At 39.0% G+C, this 22458-nt stretch overlaps 1 protein-coding gene across 2 annotated transcripts in view; it reads right to left on the minus strand.

Annotated features, from left to right (window-relative positions):
* LOC126356107 (transmembrane 6 superfamily member 1-like) overlaps positions 1-22458 on the minus strand; it is a 110447-nt gene that overhangs the window by 17541 nt on the left and 70448 nt on the right. For both annotated transcript variants that reach the window (XM_050006806.1, XM_050006807.1), the window contains exons 4-5: positions 21459-21726; positions 4827-5048 (exon numbers count right to left, since the gene is read on the minus strand). In XM_050006806.1, the coding sequence (XP_049862763.1) occupies positions 4827-5048; positions 21459-21726 (490 nt within the window). The remainder of the gene's footprint in view (positions 1-4826; positions 5049-21458; positions 21727-22458) is intronic.

A 22458-nucleotide genomic window follows, 5' to 3' on the forward strand; every position in this document is an offset into this window, starting at 1 on the left:
ATCTACTGAAAAGATAAATGTTACGAGTAAAACAGTTGAAGAAGAAATGATATTTTAGAAGAAAAAGAAGGTAGAATGTATACTGCTGCCCAGCATCAATACAACATTTAAAAACAATATTTGTATCAAGCAGAAAATTGAATGGAGAAACCTGTTAAATTTAGGAGGAGACAGAATGCTAGTCATAACTTACCTTCAGAAGGCAAAAAACCTTGTAGTACTGGTGACAAATACACGTCAGGTAGAAAACAGTACTACTAGATTTCAAACTCAGTGTTCCTATGTTCCTTACTATTTTCATCTTTAAGGGTAGCACACATTTAAGAAAAAAATGTCCAAATTGGATGGAAATCTGTAGATATGATGTACACAAACAGATGAACAAATGATTACAGTTTCTGAAAAATTTGATGATTTATTCAAAAGAAAGAGATTCACTTCTGGCCCTAGTGCAATCAATTATTCAGCTTGGCATTGATTGATGGAGTCTTTGGATGTCCTTCTGAGGGATATTGTGCCAAATTCTGTCCAATTGGTGTATTAAATCATCAAAATCCATAGATGATTGGAGGGCCCTGTCCATAACGCTCCAAAAATTCTCAGTTGGGGAGAGATACAGCAACCTTATTGGCCGAGTCATGATTTGGCAAGAAAGAAGACAAGCAGTAAAAACTCTCACCATGTGTAGGTGGGCATCATCCTTCTGAAATGTAAGCCTAGGGTGGCTTGCCATTAAGAGCAACAAATCAGGGCATAGAATATCATCAACATACCACTGCGCTGTAAGAGTGCTGCAGATGACAATCAAAGGGTTCCTGCTATGAAAAGAAATGGCACCCCTGACAATTCAATCCTGGTTGTAGACCGTATAGTGGGCCCACCACTGTCCCAGGCATCTCCAGGCAAGTACTCAGCCTGGAATTTCACTGACCGGCAGAGAATTGTCTTCAATGATGAGACCCACTCCAAACTGAGCACTGGCAACCAACGAAGATGTATCTGGAGATGCCCCAGATGGCAGGGGACACCAACCACACTATAGCCATCCACATGGCGCGACAACCAGAAGTTCCATTTCTTTTCATAGCAGGACCCTTTTGTTTGTCACCCATGTCACCCTTACATCACAGCAGTACGATGACAATATTCTATGCCCCGTTTTGTTGCCTTCCTGGCAAGCCATTCTGGGCTTACATGTTGAAATAAAGCAATCCTTTGTTTTACATTCCTTTTTCAATAACCTAATGAAATACTGTCCAAAGAGGCAATTCATTGAATAATATGATGGGACCTGGATAAACTGAAAGAACCAGAGGTTGTACATTGTCTTGGGAGAGCATAAGGGTACAATTGACAGGAATGGGGGAAAGAAATACAGTAGTAGAAGAATGAGTAGCTCTGAGGGATGAAGTTGTGAAGGCAGCAGAGGATCAATTAGGTAAAAAGACGAAGGCTAGTAGAAATCCTTGGGTAACAGAAAAAATATTGAATTTAATTGCTGAAAGGAGAAAATATAAAAATGCAGTAAATGGAGCGGGCAAAAGGGAATACAAAGGTCTCATAAATGAGATTGACAGGAAGTGCAAAATGGCTAAGCAGAGATAGCTAGAGGACAAATGTAAGGATGTAGAGGCTTATCTTACTAAGGGTAAGATAGATACTGCCTACAGGAAAGTTAAAGAGGCCTTTGGAGAAAAGAGAACCACTTGCATGAAAATCAAGAGCTGAGATGGAAACCCAGTTATAAGCAAAGAAGGGAAAGCAGAAAGATGGAAGGAGTATATAGAGGGTCTATACAAGGGCAATGTACTTGAGGACAATATTATGGAAATGGAAGAGGATGTAGATGAAGATGAAACGGAAGATATGATGCTGCGTGAAGAGTTTGACAGAGCACTGAAAGATCTGAGTTGAAACAAGGCCCCGGGAGTCGACAACATTCCATTAGAACTACTGACGGCCATGGGAGAGCCAGTGCTGACAAAACTCTACCATCTGGTGAGCAAGCTGTATGAGACAGGTGAAAAACCCTCAGACTTCAAGAAGAATATAATAATTCCAATCCCAAAGAAAGCAGGTCTTGACAGATGTGAAAATTACCGAACTATCAGTTTAATAAGTCACGGCTGCAAAATACTAACACGAATTCATTACAGATGAATGGAAAAACTAGTAGAAACTGACCTCGGGGAAGATCAGTTTGGATTCCGTAGAAATACTGAAACACGTGAGGCAATACTGACCTTACGACTTATATTAGAAGAAAGATTAAGGAAAGGCGAAAGGCAAACCTACATTTCTAGCATTTGTAGACTTAGAGAAAGCTTTTGACAATGCTGACTGGAATACTCTCTTTCAAATTCTAAAGGTGACAGGGGTAAAATACACGGAGCGAAAGGCTATTTACAATTTGTACAGAAACAAGTTGGCAGTTATAAGAGTCGAGGGGCATGAAAGGGAAGCAGCGATTGGGAAGGGAGTGAGACAGGGTCGTAGCCTGTCCCAAATGTTATTCAATCTGTATATTGAGCAAGCAGTAAAGGAAACAAAAGAAAAACTTGGAGTGGGTATTAAAGTCCATGGAGAAGAAATAAAAACATTGAGGTTCGCCGATGACATGGTAATTCTGTCAGAGACAGCAAAGGACTTGGAAGAGCAGTTGAACGGAATGGACAGTGTCTTAAAAGGAGGATATAAGATGAACATCAACAAAAGCAAAACGAGGATAATGGAATGTAGTCGAATTAAGTCGGGTGATGCTGAGGGAATTACATTAGGAAATGAGACACTTAAAGTAGTAAAGGAGTTTTGCTATTTGGGGAGCAAAATAAATGATGATGGTTGAAGTAGAGAGGATATAAAATGTAGACTGTGCAATGGCAAGGAAAGCGTTTCTGAAGAAGAGAAATTTGTTAACATCAAGTATAGATTTAAGTGTCAGGAAGTCGTTTCTGAAAGTATTTGTATGGAGTGTAGCCATGTATGGAAGTGAAATATGAACGATAAATAGTTTGGACAAGAAGAGAATAGAAGCTTTCGAAATGCGGTGCTACAGAAGAATGCTGAAGATTAGATGGGTAGATCACACAACTAATGGGTAGGTATTGAATAGAACTGGGGAGAAGAGAAGTTTGTGGCACAACTTGACTAGAAGAAGGGATCGGTTGGTAGGACATGTGTTGTGTCATCAAGGGATCACCAATTTAGTATTGGAGGGCAGTGTGGAGGGTAAAAATTGTAGAGGGAGACCAAGAGATGAATACACTAAGCAGATTCAGAAGAATGTAGGTTGACTAGAAGAAGGGATCGGTTGGTAGGACATGTGTTGTGTCATCAAGGGATCACCAATTTAGTATTGGAGGGCAGTGTGGAGGGTAAAAATTGTAGAGGGAGACCAAGAGATGAATACACTAAGCAGATTCAGAAGAATGTAGGTTGCAATAGGTACTGGGAGATGATGAGGCTTGCACAGGATAGAGTAGCATGAAGAGGTGCATCAAACCAGTCTCAGGACTAAAGACAACAACAACAACTTGGAGAGCTGCGTCAAACCAGTCTCAGGACTGAAGACCACAACAACAACAACATATTATGTAAAAATCTTTTATATTGTATACACCAGTTTTGGCAGAAATTACACAAGGTTTTGTGGATAGTTACTCATAACAATGTTGACTTTTAACTGTTAATTTTATAAATTTGTACTGTAGTTTCATTGTCTTCATTGTTAAAAATGTATAAATAGGAGGAGCACAAGGGTCAGAGAAATTCAGTTGGAGATAGTTTTGAGACGCAACCACTGTGTCGCATTGTGTGGAGTGGGTTCCCACTAAGAACTGGTGCTGCTTGTCATAAATAAACCACTATAAATCAACTTAGTACCTGGATAATTTCATGGAATTCACATAACTTGATTCAATTAGCAGATGAAATGGAGTGGGACAATGACTACTTCAGCAGCAGCAGCAGCAGTGGCAAGAAGCAGATTACTCCGAGTTACACCAAACTAAGATACATATAAACAATGAACTGAACTATATATGTGTCACTGCACAACTAATTACTAAAGTGTTATGTTTGTAAACTGGTTTAGCAGTAAACATATGCATTTGTCTCAAAGTGATCTTTGAGTGGTGGAGGCCAAAATGATCAATGAGGTACTCCAATGACGGCACATTCTTGATGTCTATGGAAGACAGTTGTAACAACAAACGTTTGAGGTTTTTTGTTTAAATCAAATAATCTCTTTCAATGTCACAATTTTTGCTCCAATACCAATTTCACAGTTTTGTTACAATGTCAACAAGACAATGCTCGTCTGCACATGGCGAGATTTTATACTGCTTGCCTTCATGCTTGCCAAACTGCTCCTTGGCTAACCAGGTTACTGGGTCTCTCCACAAATGAGAATGTTTGGAATATTCTGGGCAGAGCCCTCCAACCAGCTGGAGATACTGATGATCTAAATTGCAAATTGGACAGAATTCAGTACAGTGTCCCTCAGGGCGGCATCTGACAACTCCATTAATCAGTACCGAGCTGAATAAGTGCTTGCATAAGGGCCTTAGTGGACCAATGTCACTTGTTCAATTTGTAAAGCTCTTTCTCTTGAATAAATCACCCAATTTTTCTGACTTTTAATCATTTGTTTATCATTACATGTATATTACATCTACCAATTTCCATCCCATTTAAATAATTCCTTCATGGTGCATCATCTTTGGCCTTAGAGTGTACTAGTACAATCATTCTGTCTACATATAATTTTATTAAACATATTAAAACTTCCTGTATTTGAATATTAATTAATAGTTAAGTAACAGTACCTGTGATGTAGCTCCAGCAACAACAAGTGACAAATCCATCATCCATTCTGCATTTGGATAAAATACTAAACCAAATGCAAGAATTATGAAACTTGGTACAAAATAAAATATCATGATGAGGCCCTGAATCCAAGCAAATGGTGCTGGGGTTGTCTGCATGGTAATGGGCTCCACGTTACTCTTATACCACACTGGCAACTGTTGCTCACTTCCAAGACATGCCTGCCGTTAAATAAAACACACTTCATTTCTATTTGTCAGTATTCATTTTTTGCATTATCTCAATTTGTAAAAAATTAACTTAAAAATTAATGAGAAAGGTACCAGTCACTGACAGGCACATAAACAAGACTTAAAGAAAGTAATCTTGTTTTTGTGTATACTAACAACTCAGCATCTCTACTATGTATTGAATAAGTTATCTTAACACCTTAAATTACTTATAGTCCACCAAGGAATTTCCATTACTGCAGGAAAGTAGAAAGAAAATGGTTAGAAGGTGAAGCAATGTGTATAATAGGTGCAAGAAACTCTAAGTCAAACTATATAGGAAAGATACCTAATAAATTATATCTGTAATAACAAAAAACTGTTCACTAGTAGAATTCTATGAATTATGCACAATAAATGGGAAAAATGATTTAAATAATTGAGGTTTGGTTATTCAGCTGGCTAAATCCTCTAGTAATATCTAAACTTATTTTGAGGAGAGTAAGTCAGAATTAACTTTATTGTAGTCTGATTAAAAGTACTTGACAGTTGACATCTGTCACTTGCTGCTACAGTGTTGCCCCATCAGCTGCTGGCTACTGTTCTGTTATAGGTGACACACAAAGTCACAAACACAGTGGGTCACTACACAAATGTTAATGTGTATCACAGAGAAATTTTGGAAGTGGCCATTGTGAGGCATGCCAGAAATGCGAGTTGCTCTGTTGACAGCTAATTTTAAGAGACCAACGATTGAACTGCAGCAGATGATTCATTTTGTAGCCCAATTAACTGAACTCATGTCCTAAGGTAACCACAACCTCATGATGTGTTAAGTATTCACTAAAAAGGCGATCAGTTATCTGCAACAGAACTAAAATCATAATTGCTTTGTTCACAATGGTTAAAGCTAACATACTTGAGCAAACTCAAGATCAGAAAAATTCATTGCTAAACACAAACTGTACTTCTCGCTATCATTGATTATCTGAAACTATCCTCATACTGGCTACATGAACTGTCGTGATAACAAACAACACGCAGCCCTTGTTGGCACTTTATTGCATCATAGGTGATATAAGCACATTCCTATTGGAAAAAGAATTATAGGAAGAAACAGAAATTTTGAGAAAATTACATCTAAACCAATTAATTGAATGTAAATAGTAATGAAACCTTTTGATTGCATTTTGAAATAAAAAAATTGCTAGGTTTGATGAGATTCAAACCCATGATCATCTGCATGAGAAGTTTATACACTATCAATTGTGCTTTGTGACAACAGGGGATTAAGTAGTTATATGTATGACTGTAGTTATCCAGTTGCAATAACAAACTGCAGCCTTTAAAAATTCAACTTTATGCACCATCATGCAAAGCTATCTAATGTAAGCTGATCTCTGTGATTACATAACTGTATAAGTGACACTGAATCACGTCTTGTGCAGAAGTATCCAATATAGTTGGTGAGTGCTATGTATGAAATGTGTGTGTTTCATTATCATTGTTAGGTGCGTATGTTATTTTTGGTCTGGTAAATAGAAGTTCCAGACCCAGGATTCAGGATCCAAACACATCAAGAAAGAATGCCTGACATGGAACTGGAAGTGAACTGACCAAATACTGCGGCCTTTGATAATGGAAAACAATTGGCGGAAAGTATAAAATGCCAAATATCAAGTATTTTCAATCAGGTTACAGTGATCTTGTCTTGAGAATAATGAAAAAAGTCTGGTCTCTACAGCTTTGTTCCAACACTCAAGCCCTTCTTCTCTTCCAAGTACTGTCATTAATAACAGTACCTGTTCTCTATCCATGTGTTCCTTCATTGTAAACCACACTGTACCCTCCTCCTAACAACACCCAGTCTTCCACTCTCAACTTCAAGATGTACTTCAACAGAATATACAAATTTACTGTTACATCACTTTTATGTACATTCAATTTTGAAGTAAATAATTAATGGAAAATCTTATATAAAGATGTGAAACAAATACTAACAAAGAGATAGAGGGGCTGGCCAGTACTTACCTCAGCTCAGTACAGCCGATAGATACACAAAAAACAACCGAAAATTTAAGTTCCTAGCTTTCGGAATAAATGTTCCTTCATCAGGGAGGAGAGAGGGGAAAGAAAGGGAAGAAAGGAAAGTGGATTTAGTTACTCACAACCCAGGTTATGAAGCAACAGGGAAAGGAAAACAGGGAGGGTAGCAAGGATGGAGGCCTCCCTTTCTTTCCACTCTCTCCTCCCTGATGAAGGAACATTTATTCCAAAAGCTAGGAACTTAAATTTTCGGTTGTTTCTTGTGTATCTATCGGCTGTACTGAGCTGAGGTAAGTACTGGCCAGCCCCTCTATCTCTTTGTCAATTTTGAAGTCAGTCAGACAAATTGCACCACAGCTGCCCTTGATACAAACGTTTGAAAGTTGTCTAGAATTCACACAATTCACTGTAGACTCTGCAATGCTGTCTCTCTCACCTGCAAAAGCAAAACTATCACCAATACAACTTCATCCATTTCCAACCAATGCAGTCCTGCAGATGATTTAAAATGCTAACACAAATTTCTTTGGTGACTGTCACTCAATCAGAAAAGAGTTATTTGGGTGTAAAAATATCCACAACATAAATCTGTTCTCTTCTTATGACATAGAACTTTTTCTTACAAAAAACTTGATGATATGTCATCCATGGCTGTGTAGTTCAGTAATACTGAATGGTTGCCTGCAATATCAGTCAGCCTAGTCCTAGGATGATCATCTCCTTATTGCCATATCTTGCTGTGTCAAAAACTAGTTTCTCAGCAGCTTGTCTCAAAAATTGTTAATTGTTAGCAGAAAGTTTGAGCCTGACTGATGCTGCTAATAATTTGAGCAAAATGTATCCTCTGCTGATCTGGAGAATTTTCATGTTCATTAATCAAACAATAGAAAATCCAGGATGGAATGTAACAATACCAGAGAAGGAAAGTTGCTACTCACCATACAGTGGAGATGCTGAGTCACGACAGGCACAACAAAAAGATTCACACAATTATAGCTTTAGGCCATTAAGGCCTTTGTTAGCAGTAGACACACACACACACACACACACACACACACACACACACACACACACACACACACACACACACACACTCATGCAAATGCAAGTTGCACACAGGTCTGCAGTCTCAGAGAATTGAAACCACACTGTGAGCAGCAGCTCCAGTGCATGATGGGAGTGGTGACTGGGTGGGGGTAAGGAGGAGGCTGGGGTGGGGAGGTGTAGGGATAGTATGATGGAAGTGGTGGACAGTGAAGTGTTGCAGTTTAAGTGGAGGGCAGGAGAGAAGGTGTGGAGGGGATAAGTAATGGAAAGAAGAGAAATAAAAAGAAGAAATTGAAAGACCGGGTGTGGTGGTGAAATGACGGCTGTTTGGCATTGGAATGAGAACAGGAAGGGGGATGGATGGGTGGGACAGCAACTAACTAAGGTTGAGGCCAGGAGGGTTACAAGAACATAGGATGTATTGCAGGGAAAGTTCCCACCTGCGCAATTCGGAAAAGCTGGTGTTGGTGGGAAGGATCCATATGTCACAGGCTGTGAAGCAGTCATTGAGATGCGGGATATCATGTTTGGTAGCGTGTTCAGCAACAGGGTGGTCAACTTGTTTTCTGGCCACAGTTTGTCAGTGTCTGTTTATGCAGACAGACAGTTTGTTGTTGCCATGCCTACATAGAATGCAGCACAGTGGTTGCAGCTTAACTTGTAAATCACATGACTGGTTTTACAGGTAGTTCTGCCTTTGATGGGATAGGTGATGTTAGTGACTGGACTGGAGTAGGTGGTGGTAGGAGGATGTATGGAACAGGTCTTGCATCTAGGTCCATTACACGGGTATGAACCATGAGGTAATGGATTGGGAGCAGGGGTTGTGTAAGGATGGACGAGTATATTGTGTAGGTTTAGTGGACGGTGGAATACTACGACAGGAGGGGTGAGAAGGATAGTGGGCAGGACATTTCTCATTTCAGGGCAAGATGAGAGGAAATCGAAACCCTGGCGGAGAATGTAATTCAGTTGCTCCAGTCCCGGATGGTACTGAGTTACGAGGGGAATGCTCCTCTGTGGCTGGACTGTGGGACTTTGGGAGGTGGTGGGAGACTGGAAAGATAAGGCATGGGACATTTGTTTTTGTACAAGGATGGGAAGATAATTATGGTCAGTGAAGGCTTCAGTGAGACCTTCGGTATATTTTGAGAAGGACTGCTCATCACTGCAGATGCAACAACCACAGGTGGCTAGGCTGTACAGAAGGGACTTCTAGGTATGGAATGGGTGGCAGCTGTTGAAGTGGAAGTATTGCTGGTGTTTAGTAGGTTTGATATGGACAGAGGTACTGATGTACCCATCTCTGAGGTGGAGGTCAACGTCTAGGAAGGGGACTTGTTGGTTTGAGTTGGACCAAGTGAAGCAAATGGGGGAGAAGTTGTTGAGGTTCTGGAGGAATGTGAATAAGGTGTCCTCATCTTCAATCCAGATAGCAAAGACATGCAGATATATAGGCATGACAACCAACAAGCTGTTTGTCTGCATGAACGGACACCGACAAACTGTGCCCAAAACACAAGTGGACCACCCTGTTGTTGAACATGCTGCCAAACATGATATCCCTCATCTCAATGGCTGCTGCACAGTCTGTGCCATATGGATCCTTCCCACCAACACCAGTTTTTCGGAAATGCACAGGTGGGAACTTATCCTGCAATACATCTTATGTTCTCATAACCCTCCTGGCCTCAATCTTCGTTAATCACTGTCCTCACCCATCCAGCCCCCTCCCTGTTCCCTTTCCAACACCACACAGCTGTAATTTCACCGCCACACCCAGTCTTTTAATTTCTTCTTTTTATTTCTCTCCTTTTCGCTACTTACCCCCTCCGCACCTTCTCTCCTGCCCTCCGTCTAAACTGCAAAAATTTACTGTCCGCCACTCCCACCATACTATCCCTACCCCTCCCCACCCCAGCCACCTCCTAACCTCCACCCAGTCACCACTCTCATCATGCACTGGTGCTGCTGCTTGCAGTGTGGTTTCAGTTCTCTGAGACTGCAGACATGTGAGCAAGTTGTGTTTGCGTGAGCTTGTGTGTGTGTGTATGTGTGTCTACTGCTGACAAAGGCCTTAATGGCCAAAACCTATAATTGTGTGAATCTTTTTGTTGTGCCTATTGTGACTCAACATCTCTGCTATATAGTGAGTAACAACTTTCCTTCTCTGGTCATGTTCATTAATTGTACACATTCCACTTCTCACCAAAATCTCCTGATAGTCTCCTGTATGATGTAAGATTTTGTGAAATGATTGATGGAGTATATAAAAGCCTGCCAGAAAACTCTTCTTGCTTTCTTTTATTATATGATGGCATGTTGCGCTCGGTAACTGAAAGGTGGCATCGGTTGTGTTCATGAAGCTCCACAGAGCATCTGTACTAACTGTAGAACTACACTCTTCACACACACACACACGCACACACACACACACACACACACACACACACACACACACACACACATTTTGAAACACAGAAAATTGGCTGGACTGTGGCTATTTCACCTCACTGAATGGTGGAAAATATTTTAATAGCAGTACCAAAGTGTGTAATGAGCCCTCTTTTCACAATATGCAAGTTCTGTGTCAGAACTAGGCTTGCAACTGTTCTATCTCAAAACCAGATGGTAAAAAATTTAAAAAATATAGAAACTTGTTGTTGCTATGGCCCTCAACCCAAATACTGATTTGATGCAGGTCTTTATGCTAGTCTGTCCCGTGCAAGTCTCTTCTTCTCTGTGTAACTATTGCAGCATACAGCTATTTCAAACTGCCTACTATAGTCAAGCGTTGGCCTCCCTGAACAATTTCTTGCTGCAACCCCCCCCCCCCCCCCCCCCCCCAACCACCACAATTCCTAGCATTACCAAGTAAAACCTTCCTTGATGCCTCAGGATGTGTTCTATCAATTTATCCCTTGTTTTAGTGAATTTGTGCTTTAAAGTACTTTTCTCCCCAACTTGACTTAGTATCTGGCATAACAAGTTCTAGGTTTACTTGCCGCAACAAATTTGGATAAAATCCTGAGCTTTCGATGACTACCTCCGTCATATGCATCAGGGGCAAAACCGACTGTCATGGACTGGTGAGGCTTTCACTTTTGTAAGCAATGGACGGCTTCTCATTGGCTGGATGATGTCACGGTGAAACTGGCACAGTGGTGGCGGAGCACAGTTTGTTAAATAAACATAAGATTTTATTCGATGAAACAAGAATACTGGCTCATGCTTCAAAGTATTTGGGACTCTGTCATCAGGGAAGCAGATGAAATTAGACTTTGTGAAAATAATTTCAACAGAGACTCCGGATATGCACTCAGCAATGCATGGAAGCGCGCAGTTGATAAAGAAAGAGCACAGAGGGCGACTTCATACATTCCTCACACTTCTCCGCCTGTTGCGATGGATGGTGCTGCAAGCAACGCTTGATACAGCACACAAATCTATGGACACAGAGGCTGCCACTTCTGTACACGCCGTTTTCACCGTGACGTCATCCAGCCAATGAGAAGCCATCCATTGCTTACAAAAGCGGAAGCCTCACCGGTCCACGACAGTCAGTTTTACCCCTGACGGAGATGACAGAGGTAGTCATCGAAAGCTCAGGATTTTATCCAAATTTGATGTGGTAAGTAAACTGAGAACTTTTTATGCAAGGACTCCATCGCAAAAGACTTCGTAGTCATATGACTTAGTATCTATTTGTCGGTTATTCTATCAACTCATCTTATTCCGAGAATAATTCTGGAATACCATAATTCAAAAGCTTCTATACTCTAGTCATTACTGTTTATTATCCATGTTTCGCTTTCATATAAGATTACAGTACTGGCAAATACTTCCAGAAAAGACTTCCTTACACTTAAATTGATATTCAGTACCAACATATTTCTCTTTTCCAGAAGCACTTTCCTTGTTACTGGCAATTTATTTAGCACATTGTGCACAGTAAAATTTCCATAAAAATTGAATGTTTTGGGTATTTATTTTACAAGATAACTGAGAGACCCTGCACTGAGGCTTCTTAGTGGCAGATATAGCAAGCATGTGATTATCTTCCATGTAAGAAATGGCAGTGGTATATACAATAATTGACCTCACTTATTGTCAGTGTCCTTCTTGCTGTAAGCATAAGAATTCATTAACAAGAGTAAGAAGTGGGAACAAAAGGTTTATGGGTGTGATTGTTTATTTAAGTGTCTTTGGTGAAAACTGCATGGTAATCAGAGTAGTAGATCATGATATATTTCAGTTTTAATCAAATACTGAAATCTGAATTTGTGATAGTGTGCAGAGGTAGAAGGCAACCATTGTTGCATTGGTGGGTGCCTGAACACTAAGTGTGGTGAGCTGTTATGGCAGGCTTCAGAGTGCACCTACTGGTTGTTTTTGGATGGCTGGCTGGATTTCAACATAAATCTTATGAATGAAAGTAGGCTAAAAAAATCAATTCCTAAGTCTATTATGTAGTTTCAGTTTATCTTCACATATACACAAACCCACAAGAACAACATATAATACAAACAGTCTTATAGATAATATATTTTCAAATGTAAAATCCACAGAAGTGAAAGTAACAAATACTGATTTGGGATTATCAGACCATAATGCTCTTGTACTCAAAATTACTTCAATGTAATTTCAAGAGAAAAAAATATACTTCATGTATAAAAGAAAATTTTCACCTGAAAACTGTGTAGAATTTACAAATATTCTAGCTAGTGGTTCCTGGGCAGAAGTGCTGTTCCTAACAAATACGAATGATGCCTATAACACTTTTTCTTCAATTTTCATGGTATATTTAAAATGTGCTTTCTGAAGCAGCTGTCAGGAATCACATCACATTACATCACAATACAAAGCCAAGTTCTTGGATCACAGTTGGCATCAAAACTTCTTGTGGAACTCTAAAGAGTCTAAATTCAAAATTGGAGACATCTACAGACCCACAGTTCATAGAATATGTTAAGAATTACAAGAGGGTGAATCAAAAAGTAATAGGCAAGGCAAAATTTATGAGTAATGACAACTTAATAAGAGTCTGATAACAAACCAAAAGCCATATGCGGTACTGTGAAGACTGAAACAGGAAAGATATCTGAAGACTAGGATATCATTCTCAAAAAGTCAGAAAATACCAATATTAAAAAACAAGATTTGGCAAATTACATCAACAATTATTTCATAAATGCAGCAATATAATTAAGCTCAAAAAACATGAATTTCCAAAAGCTGCTTGTAGCATGAGGATAGATCCAACAGATGGACATGAAGTGTTCAAAGTAATAAAAAGCTTGAAACCTAAAATGCCAGCAGGAGTAGATGAGGTGCCTGTTTATATCATAACAATGACACCTGCACAAATCACAAGGCCCTTGGCATACATAGCCAACTTATCATTTAATGAAGGGGTGTTTCCAAAAAGGATGAAAATGTCAAAAATGAAGCCATTATTCAAAAACAGTGACAAGCATAAGGTAGAAAACTATCGGCCAATATCCCTCCTTCCGGCATTTTCCAACATAATAGAAAAATTAATGAAGCACAGAATCAACAAATATCTAAATGACCATAAGTTACTAAATAGTAATCAGCATGGCTTCCAGGGAGGTAAAAATACAGAAACACCACTAATGTGCTACACTGAACAAATAATCAAAAATCTAAAAAAAGACAACAGCATAATAGGAATAACTTTAGATCTCTCCAAAGCATTTGACAGTGCCAATAATGGCATTCTTTTACAAAAACTGTAAGCATTAGGTATTCATAGGACAGGAAAAAAGTGGTTTGAATCATATCTACGGAACAGGACATGGATTGTTGGACTGATGTCAGATTACTCCAACCACAAAATAAATTTAGTATCAGATGCAAAAAAAGTGGAAATAGGAGTGCTGCAGGGCAGTATTCTAGGTCCCTTATTGTTCCTGGCCTACAAAAATGACTTTCACACCTCAGATGGAGCAGCAAAGGCCATACTATTCGCAGATGACAACTAGTGTGATAAAAGGTGCAACAAACCAAATGCTGCAGACAACTACTGATTAAGTAATAAAGAATGTCCATATTTTATTCAATGCAAACCGGTTGACATTAAATGCAAATAAAACAAATTATATGCAGTTTGGAAAAATATCTCAAAATGTAAACCATGATCTGTTGTTGGGTGACAAGGCTACAGACAGAGTGGCATCAACGAAATTGCTGGGGATTCATGTAGATTTTCATCTTAATTTTAATGATCATGTAATGAAACTTGTGCAGAAACTTAACTCAGCTTGTTTTGCTCTTAGAATGATTGCAAATGTTTGTACTGCAGAGGGTGCCAGGGTGGCATATTTTGGTTATTTCTGTGTCTTGCAACATACAGAATAATATTTTGGGGGTTCCGCCACTTGCCGTCTAAAACAAATCTTTCTGTTACAGGAGAGAGCTATTTGAATAATAACACATAGTCATCCACAGACACTGAAACAAGCTTAAAGTTCTAACAATACCTTCCTTATAAATATACAAATGTGTTTTAGATGTTAGACAAATTTTAGATTTTTAGACAAATGCCGATTTGCATAACTACAATACTCAAAATAGAATAGCACTCCATACTCAGCGAACAAAAAGAACACACACACACACACACACACACACACACACACACAAGGCATGTAAGCCATATGGGTACAAAACTCTACAACATACTGCCAGCCAACATCAGAAAAATAGAAGATGAAAACAGATTTAAAGTAGAATTTAAAGAATGATGTTTTTACTCGGTAAATGACTATTTAGGCCAATAAATAACTCAGATAATGTTTATATTAAGGAAAAGACTGAAGACACTGTCTTTCATCCCCTAAAGTTTCCGTTAATTTTTTAAATCTGGTGGACAGCTGTTGAGTGTGGTAAAATCTTTACTGAATTGTTGTAGTGAATATAAAGGCTTCCTGTTTAGGGAAGAAAAAAGCAAAGCCTGAGTGCAAACAGACTATGCCGTTACAATACTGTTAGTATACATGTATAAAAAGTTGTATTACTGTGTCTTGTATAATCTGGAGGAACTGATGTAAGATAGCAGTTCGCCACAGTTACACCATGAGCTTTATATTTGTTCATTTCATTTTTATTAAGTCTGAAAGCAAACAGTTAGGCAGGCAGTGCTTTTAACTGGTGTTTCAAAGCACATTTTTGCTGGTGGCAGTATCTGCATGGAGTTAGGTGAATTAAACAAAGCTTATGGAACAGCATACATTTTGCTGAACCGAATGCCAGTAAGTTGGATGATGCTAATTGTCTAGTTGTGTACTGGCTCAGTGTTGGTACAGATTATTGATGATGGTCATTTGGTCATGACTGTGGGGTAGTTTGTGTCTTGAAGAAATCATGTGACTTACTGCCGCAAGATTCTGAAATGTCCACAATTCATGCCTAAGTCCCACGTGGAGAATCAGCAAAGTGATTGCAATAGCATGTGTGAGTAGCTAATATGGCAGGTGGAACTGTGTTGTAGGCTGGAATTAGTTTCAGTCTCGCAAGCTCTCTGAATTGTGATGAGGGCTAATATCAACTTTGCACAAACGTTGTAACATATATATACCAACTTAACTGGAGATCAAAGGGCCTTGATAATATATTTGATTTTACCAGATTAGTTTATTCTTTCTTTAATGGTGTACCAACCCCTTATAGAGTGTTGTTGTGTACTTGTTAGGCCAGAAGCTGTAACTGAAATAGTGATCATGTATGCTGGTGACACATTTCTATTAAACACAAGTAAATCTGCAAACGACCTTGAAACCAGGAAATGTTTAGAGATGCCTGAGGCACACAAATATTTGGGAGGGAGGGGGGTGGGGTGGGGGGTGCAACCTTTTTACAAATGGAAGTAAAACAACTTATGAGGTCTGTTCAAAAAATTTCAGAACATTCATAATTTCGCGCCGTGATGTGTAGGAGCGACATAGTGTCACACAGTTTGTGAATTTCGAGATGGCAGAGTTAGAGAAACAACATGTCTGAAATAAATTCTGTGTGAAACTCAAGAAAACCTTTACAGAGATACATCAAATGATTCAGGAAACCTATGGTGATGAGTGCTTAAGCTGCATTTGGTGTTGCACATGTGGTTTAAAAGTGTCCAGGTAGAAGTTAAAGATGACCTTCATTGAGGATGCTCTTATTGTCTACCAATGATGCACATGCCATGAACATCAATGAAATTGTGCTTGCCAGTCAAAGACTGACTGTCTGAGAGATTGCAGAAGAATGGAACATTTCAGTTGGATCATGCCATGAAATCCCAACACAGCATCTTGGAATGGATTCTGTTGATGCAAAATTCGTCTCATGGCTCACAAGTCAAGACCAGAAAGACCTTCGCCTTGAAACCTGTGAAGAGCTTTTGGATAGCACAAATGAGAATGAGATGTTCCTTAAGAGAATCATAACTTGTGATGAGACAAGGGTCTTTGGTTATGATATTGAGATCAAGGTTCAGTATTCACACGGGGTTGGAAAAGGTTCTCCAAGACCAAAGAAAGTTCATCAGGTCAGATCAAATGTCAAAGGCATGCTGACAGTTTTCTTTGATTTTGAAGGATTAGTTCATCATGAATTCATGCCACAGGGACAGACTGTTAATTGATGGTGCTATTGAGACGTGTTGCGATGCCTGAAAGGGAATGTGAGTAGGAAATGGCCTGAAATTTTGGCAAGACAATTCATGGCTCTTGCATCATGATAATGCACCAGCACATTCATCCTGGGGGTCATGACTATTGCACAAAAAACGAAATCACTATGCTGCCTCATCCTCCGTACTCTCCAGACCTGGCTCCTACATACTTTTTTTTAATTTCTTAAGTTGAAAATCCCATTGAAAGGATGAAGATTTGTGATGATAGACAAGATAAAAGAACATTTACAGATAGCACTTCGCATGGTCCAACAAGAGCAGTACCAAGTCTGCTTGCTGAAGTGGAAATGGCACTGGGAGTTGTGTATCAAGTGTGGAGGAGAGTATTTTGAAGGAGACCATGCACAATAAGTAAAAGAGAAGCACAGAAAAATGTTGTGGACAAAGTTCCATAATTTTTTGAACAGACCTCGTACATGAGAATACAAGAAAATAGGGCAGTAAAAGCAGATGATCTTGATATCAAGCTTGAGGACTCCAGCATTTCAAAGTTTACTGCAGAAAGTCTAATGGCATGGGAGACTCATATAGATAAAATATGCTCCAAAATTAGCACAAATATATTTCTCATGAGAGAAATGTCACAAACTGTTGATCATGACACTTTGCTAAAAATGTATATGCTCTAAGTACCACATATGTTTTACTGTATACCTGTGTGGGGTAGTGCAGTTAATATACATGTAAGCAGATTACTTAAACTTTAAAAGAAAGTGATGAAGTGCATTGAAAACCTGTCACAAAGACAGTCCTGCAGAAATAAATTTGAAGAATTGTAAATACTGATAGTGGCAGCTCTGTAGGTATATGAAACAATTATATACCTAAAAATAAACTCTACAGCTTTGATGAACAAAAATATACATAACAACAGTAATAGCTGTAAAGGTAATTATCACATATATTCAAACAGACTTAAGTTAAGTGACAAAGAACCTAAAATAGCTGGTTGTATATTATATAACAAACTTCCAAGTTGTATGAAGAACTCAAAAACACTGTCTGCTTTCGAAAAAAAAAAAAAAAAAAAAAGTAGAAGGTCATCTGGTCTCAGCTTCTTGTTACAGTGTTAAGGAGTTCTTAGATGGAAGTGTAACAGTATAAAGGAGTTTCTTAGATGCAAGAATACAGAATTCTTAAATAAGAGATTCTTCTGGAAACTCCATGTATATAATATAAAGACATCATTCTGTCACTGTATGTAAGCACTATTGTATGTATTCTTTTTAATTCTGTATGATACATGTAATTTTATTTGTATAGTGTAAACTCTTAATCTCTTTTACAAATGTCTGAAAAAATTGTATATCTATGCTATTATGTAAATACCAAATACTTTGTAACACACCCATGTATAAACTGTCATATCCAACATCGCTACCAAAAATGATCCAAGGATGAAAACTAAATAAATGTATGGCAGCATAGTGTGAGCACAGCTGCATCATAGGTAAGGGCAGATTAGCTTAACAGACTGAGAATGTGTAGCTGTAGTTCAAGTATGTTGTGTCTGATGACAGGTATGTGCTGCAACTAAGTCATGCACCCTTATTAGATATGAACCCGTGTTGGTAACAACTGTACCCAGTGCCCATTCCGAAGACATGGTGTGCATTTATTGCATGGATTGCAGTTGTTACAAATTCGGTTACCTCCTCCCCCAATAAAGCAAGGCTTATCCTCTCATCCCATCAGTCAAATCTGTGCATGTACCCAGAAGGAAATTTCAAAAGAATTTTCCTTCTCATCCTGTCTGGTAAGTCTCCCCTGTCCCGGGGTTCTGGGTCTTTTCCAAACTTTCCTCATTTTCCTCCACCTACCGTTTCCACCACTTCCTTACCCTAGCAGAGCCACCCATAACACCAGTTACTTTGTGCCCACCAACAGACCCACCTTCTGGCTCCTCGCTGAAGTTGAGGGACACCAACCCCACGCTTTTGACACTGAGACACCCATCACCACCCCTGCGACACCATCCCACATCCCTACTGCAATGTGTGACCCACTCTATCAACAAGATGAAGCAGTGGCAGGTGCTTACGGTGCTGTCACAGGATAGTGTCCATTATAGCTCACACACATGGTGCACTTTGAGTTGCCCTGCATGCCTAACCTGCCTGAGCACTAGCACGCTACCATGTCTGCCGCCAGGCCCTTCCCCCACACCTTGGAATGCCCATCAATTGCTATGAATTGCCTCCCTGCACCGCAGAAGTACAGGGGGTGTTGTTAGCGTACCTGGCTCAAAAAGTGATGTCACGGATGTTGTCACATACCATGCTACCGCCTCTACCATCGCCAGTAGACCTGGCTCCACCACCATCGCACTGCCATCCCAGGAACATCCACAGCATTCATCAGCCTGCTCTCTCCTTCTTGTATGGGAGATGGAGGTAGCTGTATGGTGACGTGCTACTATGCATGTGTGCCTACCACTCGTCTGCTCTAGCAGACGATCACGCATTATAACAGATGACACATAATCCAACAAAAACTGCATTGTGAGCTATAAGCATTGTAGGGCAAGAGTTTTCTCTGTCATGTACCTCTTTGCTGCAGTGCATGGATTTTACTCAAAAAGGATGATACAAGAAGTGTTCCCAAACCAAATTGCCAGTCTTTGCATCATTTTGAAATCTTATCAGGATCTGACCAAATATTTATGCAGCTTCTTTCAGACAGTACTTCATTACATACAACTGCATCATCTGCAAAAAGTCTGAGGTCTCTTTTTAAAAGTGAAAGTAATCTCAACACACTTGGTGTTCTTTTATAGTTTAATATTTATTTTTGAACTGTAGCTTTTGGTATGTTTCCTGAAACCTCCTTTGTTACGTTGGTGGTAATGCTACCAGGTGATACATAAATCCTATGGAAGTGTTGATGAACAAGAAACTATATAATTCACATGAACAGCTGCAGAAATAGTTGGTTGGTTGGGTTGGGTTGTTTGTGGGAAGAGACCAAACTGCGAGGTCATCGGTCTCGTCGAATCAGGGAAGGACGGGGAAGGAGGTCGGCTGTGCCCTTTCAGAGGAACCATCCCGGCATTTGCCTGGAGCGATTTAGGGAAATCACGGAAAACCTAAATCAGGATGGCTGGACATGGGATTGAACCATCATCCTCCCGAATGCGAGTCCAGTGTGCTAACCGCTACGCCACCTCGCTTGGTCAGAAATAGTTGTCAATCTTTTTCAGTACTACTGTCAATGCAAGTCTAATAATGTAGACCTGCCTGAGGTGCTTCTCTTTTAGTATGTTTCACAGCAGACATGTAGCTTCTGAATTTTGTGAGTATTACTCAACTTGAAGAATACCTTCCATCATGAAACACAGGAGCTCAGTTTGAATCCCAATCCACAATACTACTGCAACATAGCACAAGTGATAGTTGCATGACTAGAGTTATAACCCCGCTGTGTAAGAAGGGTGAGAGAAACTGCTGCTCTGTTTTAATTTAAAGTATGACAAATATCATTAGTGGCTAGAATTATTGGACTGATGTGAAGCAATTGACAGTCCGCAACTGGAAGGGCAAAAGTTATTAGTTGAAACATACATCTGTGTGCATTACAAGTAAACTGTGTCAGATGAATGTACAGAATCCTTTCAGAAAAATTAGAAAATGACCAGTATAAAATTTAGATGTGATAGCAACAAAACATAAAAAGGGTGGTTACTTGAGAAAAACATTTTGTAAAGCAAATGTAAACGTTTATGAAACACTACTTTTGTAAGAAAGGTAAAATTACGTACTTCAATTTCATTAACTTGAAAAGAAAAGATAATGACTCTTTCTACTGCACCACAGTGATAAAGTCATAAAAATCAATACATACTGCCACATTCAAAGTAATATTTTAGTACAACCTAGTGGTGAGTTACAGCTTTCCTAGCCAATGATTTCCTTGTCTGTAACATCCAAAGCCACAAATTAAGATTTGTCCTTCCATTTGAAAAGATTTCAGCTGTTCAAGAATTACTAAACACAGTTGGTGATAGGAAGCTATTTCAATTATTTTAGTCAAACCCTATGTCTTAGGGCAGGAATATTCACTTCTTCTAGTAGCCACAACTGTTACAAAAGATGGATATCATTAGACCTGAGACAGAAAACTCATTTCCAGATACAGATCAACATACATAGTTACATCTAGAGTGCTGGTGATCATTATCAGATTTAATCTCTCTGGCAGCACATTTAGTTCAATAACAGTCAAAGGTGAGATATAATATCCAGGTAACTAAAAAAATTAATACAGTATAGTCTGACAAGACGATGTCCACAGCAGTTTTGCTGCAGAAGCACTGTTCCTACAACATACAAATGTGATGCAAAGAAATTTACAGTCCAGGTATCAGCAGTTCAAAATTCTCAATTTCCTTATGTATCAGATCAAAGTACTAATCTGGTATGGCTAAGAACTGTTTTCAGTCTGCCACTAGCAGATAAGATAAAGGCATTGTATTTATAAAAACATGGTGATATGCAGAGGTCAGCAAAATATAAACTTCTAATAAATATTTGCTTAAAACAGTCCTGTCTAAGCTTCAGCATAAGGATGTAATGAAACTGAGTACGGAAGAGGGACAGAAAAAATGTTTCAGTACATTTACCATATACACTTACCAGACCTTTAAGAAGACCTGCAAGAGTTGCTCCAAAGAGTAACAATGCAAGAAGCTTATCAAAGAGAGTTGAAGTCCTTGAACTTTTCCAGTTTCTTTTCTCTGAAAGACACTGTACACCAATGACTACCGGTACAATAACATATGGTATGTTTAGCATTGTGCACCAAGTCATTCCTGATTCACTAAGGCATCCTCCTAATAGTAGCACTATCATACTGTTGATAATTCCTGCTGAGTAATGGATGCCCAGATTGCGGTAACTTATTCTGTTGGATATAAGATACATTTTTATTAAATGACAGAACAGAATACATACACACAGTTGGACAGTATAATGAACCCTTGTACTTAATTGGATGCATACTATCCTACGAATGATTTATAGTTGTTTTAGAAAGAGTTGAGTGTTGCAGTAACTCTGAGCACTTGATAAATCTCAGTCCAACTGGAAACTAACCTACATATTACCAGTATGCTAGCACAAATAAGCTTACAAAATAAATTTCACTTTATATAGGAACTTGAAAGATGAAAGACTCATGATGAAAGTTTTCTTATTTCAAAACCCAAAAAACTTGTTTACACTACAAAAACTAAAGTAAAAGGAAAAAGGTGATTACATAAACTGATTATAGGTTGACAATTTTCGCATTTTTCATATGAAAAAATCTGATGTTAGTACATGGCTAGCCTGATTTGTACACATCACTCTTTAGGAAGACATTAGTTGTGAACTTGTGCTAAGAAACTGACAAAAAAGTTAGGGGAAAACAAAACAGGATAGATTAATGTTCAGAGCAAATAGTTTGGTTCCTTATATTACAGAAATACCCAACAAATAAAAATTATGAATACACGCTTCCTCAATTAATTTCACAGATGAAAACTACTGGGGATGTTACAAAACTGATAGGACTATTCTTTCTTGAAGATTATGAGTACAAATTCAGTGAAACACTGCTTCAAAATGAAGCTACCACTTTGCTCATGTATTGAGA

This window comes from Schistocerca gregaria, chromosome 3, assembly GCF_023897955.1.
Source record: "Schistocerca gregaria isolate iqSchGreg1 chromosome 3, iqSchGreg1.2, whole genome shotgun sequence".
NCBI classification, from domain to species: Eukaryota; Metazoa; Arthropoda; class Insecta; order Orthoptera; family Acrididae; genus Schistocerca; species Schistocerca gregaria.